Here is a 4,153-nt window from a genome sequence, read left to right as displayed (position 1 = left end):
AGACTTTTTAACTTTAAACAGTTGCTAAAATACCAGTCCATATTTCATAATATTCCTTCCTCCAGTGAAAAAGTGTTCTGGTCTGAATCAGGAGAGAAATCTGCACAGATCAAGTACTGTTTACAAGCCAAAACAGCTCTAAATAAACATGTAGGTGGATTTTAATGTGAGAGGAGAACAGGAGATGGACTTTTACACTGGAGGAAGTGTTATTATGAATTATGGATGCATATTTTAGCTGGAAGCGACGGTTTGAAATTTAAAACGTCTTGAGCAAGTGATGCAATGCTACATTTCTCCAAATCTGATGAAGAAACACACTCATCTACATATCGGATGGCCTGAGAGTGAGTACATATTGTGCACGTTTTTTTTAAAGGTGAACTTCCTTTAATTTCCCCCCAAATGTGTTCTCCCTTTACAGGTTTGGTGGCATGGGAGATTAATGGCTTTGGAGCAGTCAACTCCGCTGAAACAAATCCCCACCATGGGGGACAGGCTGGGCCGCACAACCCCTCTGTTATCCCGTGGACGTACGTTCGGATGGTCCACCTCCAGCAACAGCCTCAAACTAAAGAGCTGCGGCCACAACGGCCACGACTTCCAGCACAGCCTGGAGGAGGCAGCAGCGCCCAGCGATTCCCTCGCCGCGGCACGCTCTCCTGTTTCCCTGGAACTGGAGCCCGTGGTGAATAATGGATCAAGCACGCCCGTCGCTCCAGATGGCCACACAAAGGAGCCACCGGCGCACAGCGAGCGCTGCCAGCCCCTCTCCATCTCCACCGTCCCGCTTCCCGCCGCCGCCCGCTTCACGCACAGCCCTTACCACGCCAAGACTAGCATGCAGGGCGATTTGTACAACTTCCTAGAGAGACCCGCCGGCCTGAGGTGCTTCCTGTATCACTTCCTCGTGTGAGTAGACCGTTCCTGTTCACCTGCATGTAGCATTTGTGAATGTGAAGCTTATGATTGGTTTTTAATCAGACTTTTATCACGCTAACTTCACATCATTCTGACGTCATTTAGACATTGTCTAAAACTGTTTCAAATGCCATTTTGTTAATTGGAGCTCGTAAATATGAAGCTTGTGATTGGTTAATAGGGTTTAAATTGTGGATTGTGGTTTATTTGAGACTATAGAATTAATTTTTTAAGTGCATTATTCGTTATTGATTTTTACGTGAAGTACTTTTAGGAAACTGACGTCCTGCGGTGTGACATGCCATCTAAAACTATTTTAAATAACATTCTGCTAATAAGCAAATATGTGACCCTGGAGCACAAAAGCAGTGTTAAGTCGCTGGGGTATATTTGTAGTAATAGCCAACAATACATTGTATGGGTCACAATTATTGATTTTTCTTTTATGCCAAAAATCATTAGGATATTAAGTAAAGATCATGTTCCATGAAGATATTCTGTACATTTCCTACCGTAAATATATTAAAACTTAATTTTTGATTAGTAATATGCATTGCTAAGAACTTCATTTGAACAACTTTAAAGATGATTTTCTCAATATTTTGATTTTTTCGCAAAAAATTCAAATAGTTGTATCTCAGCCAAATATTGTCCTATCCTAACAAACAATACATCAATGTTTCAGATTATCAGATTATTTTAGTGCAAATATTGGTTGAGGCATATTATTTATTTAATCAGTTTAAATTGAAGAAAAATATTTGTTTTATGTTAATTTGAGACTTTACTTTTATGTACATTATTGATTTTTAGATTTGGGTTGTTTTCATATCCTGCTGTGTAACATGGTAAAAACTATTTTAAATAGCATTTTGCTAATTATCATTTGTAAATATGAAGTATATCATTGGTTAAAAGGATTTTTTTTAAGTGTGATTATTTGTTTTATGTTTATTTAAGGCATATTATTCAAATAAGAAGAGACTATAAAATGTATGTTTATGTAAATGATTGATTTTTATGTTTGGGAAGTTGACAAGCTTCATTTGTACATGAAGCTTGTGATTTGTTTAAAAGGATTTTTTCCCAGTAAATATTTGTTTTATGTTTATTTGAGACTATAGACTATAGACATAATTGATTTCTATATTTGGATAGCTGACATGAAATACTTTTGAGAAGTAACTATTTTAAATAGCATTTTTCTAATTGTAAATATGAAGCTTGCGCTCGGAAAATAGGGTTTTTAATCAGTTTAAATTGAGGATAAATATTTGTTTTGTGCTAATTTGAGACTATATAAGTTATTTTATGTACTTTATTGATCTTTGTATTTAGGTAGTTCCCATTAAATACTCTTTGGAAGCTGACAAGTCCTGTGGTGTGACGTTAAATGCCATTTAAAACTATTTTTGAAATAACATTTTGCTAATCAGCATTTGTAAATATGAAGACTGTGATCGATTAACAGCATTTTCTTTAGTGTAAATATTTTTGTTTTTTATGAGGCATATGATTTATTTAATCAGTTTAAATTGAGGATGGCTATTTATGCTTATCTGAGCCTATACAGTTTATTTTTAATATACATTATTGATTTTTATATTTGGGCAGTTGAATGTTGAATGTCGTATTAATAGTATTTTCTAAGTAAATATGAAGCTTGTGATTGGTTAACAGGCATTATTTTCATGTTTATTTGAGGCATATGATTTATTTAGGCCAAACATATATATAATTTATAATATATTCATAATATAAATATAATTTAATTTTTATGTATAGTATTGATTTTTATATTTGGGAATTTAGAATGTCTGCTTTATGAAACTGATTTATGAGTGCATATTAACTAAGCAACAACATGGAATATTTGTACTTTTAGAAATGATTTTTCATTTCATTATCAACTAGTAAAGGCAAAAATGGTGATGCTTTACTTTAGTATGCAATTTACTTACTACATGCATTTAAATACATTTGTACCTATAAAGTGTCCATGGGCACTTAATGCATATTATTTAGGGTGCTTTTAAACTGCTATATTAAAAACCTATCTTTATTTGACTTAACTGAACTGCTTTTTTAATAATGTTCATGTCTGATTAGCTTGATGTAGTTTGCGTTTGTCTGAGAGAGCTGTACGTTTGACTGTTCACAGAGCTTTTGTGTGTAGGATTTTGAACTTCATTTAACTCCTTGCTTTTTCTAAAAACAGTGGTTGGACGTCTGGTTTGGCTTGTGACTGAGGCATTTAAAGCAGATACTAAGTTTCCTATAAACATGCAGACACATCTATTACGTTCGCTCACTTTTAGTGCAGTGATCTGAACAAACTCCTGACATGTTTTGCATGTAGAACCCTTGCATTTGCTCAAGAAAATGTGAAAATCTTGATTTACTTTCATCCGTTTTGTTTTTAAAAGTGCACGTTGCTCCAGCCGTGTGTTAATTACAGCTGATGCTGCGTGCGGATGTCTGTAACTAAAGGCGAGTCTCCGTGGCCCGGATGTGTCCCCGCTCCTGAAACAGGTCAACCTGATCCTGAAAGCAGCACCTCTGAACCCGTCTGTCTCTGTGATACACCGCAAACTCAGACACAGGTCACCGTGAGACACACACGAGACGCGGCTCTCCATTAGCTCCACTGAGAAAACAAGACGTCATTGGTCTCAAAATGATTTAGGGTACAGGAGAAAATGGACGGTTTCAGTGTTAAATCAAGTGTGAGCTAGTTTAGCTAATGAGTTCATTAGGATTTTAATGGGCAATTAGGAAATCAGTGCTGAAACTCATAAAACCGATCCATTAATCTGTTAATGAATCAATTAATCCATTAATAACATTTTTATTATGATTATAAAGGAATAGTGAAGATTCTCTGTCATGATGCTACAGCAGATTTTCAGTGAATAATGGCTACAATTTCAGTCTGTTTCTCACACAAATCTGTCATATGAATTCAGAAAAATTGGAAGATTGTGCATGTGAGTTTTGCAGTTGCTAAGATTCTCTGAGTGATCGCTATGTGTTCTGAATGGTTGCTAGGCGGTTTCTTTTTTATTTATGTATGTATGTATGTATGTACTATTATATCTTTTCATTCATATTTTGAATTAACTGTTATTTTTATATTTTAATTTTTAATTTTAATTTCAGTATAATTATTACATTTGTTGTCATTTTATTATTTTTGTGTGTATATATATATATATATATATATATATATATA

The 4,153-nt window shown here is 34.6% G+C and overlaps 1 protein-coding gene across 1 annotated transcript in view; it reads left to right on the top strand.

The window, feature by feature from the left end:
• The first annotated feature begins 437 nt into the window (after positions 1-437).
• LOC107745117 (potassium voltage-gated channel subfamily KQT member 1-like) overlaps positions 438-4,153 on the top strand; it is a 55,059-nt gene continuing 51,343 nt past the window's right edge. The window contains exon 1 of the mRNA XM_016558958.1: positions 438-912. Within this exon, the coding sequence (XP_016414444.1) occupies positions 446-912 (467 nt within the window). The 5' untranslated portion in view covers positions 438-445. The remainder of the gene's footprint in view (positions 913-4,153) is intronic.

This window comes from Sinocyclocheilus rhinocerous, unplaced genomic scaffold (assembly GCF_001515625.1).
Source record: "Sinocyclocheilus rhinocerous isolate Xijiao unplaced genomic scaffold, SAMN03320098_v1.1 scaffold2966, whole genome shotgun sequence".
NCBI classification, from domain to species: Eukaryota; Metazoa; Chordata; class Actinopteri; order Cypriniformes; family Cyprinidae; genus Sinocyclocheilus; species Sinocyclocheilus rhinocerous.
Note: the sequence above shows the minus strand (reverse complement) of the source record. Positions and strands in the feature narration are given on the sequence as shown.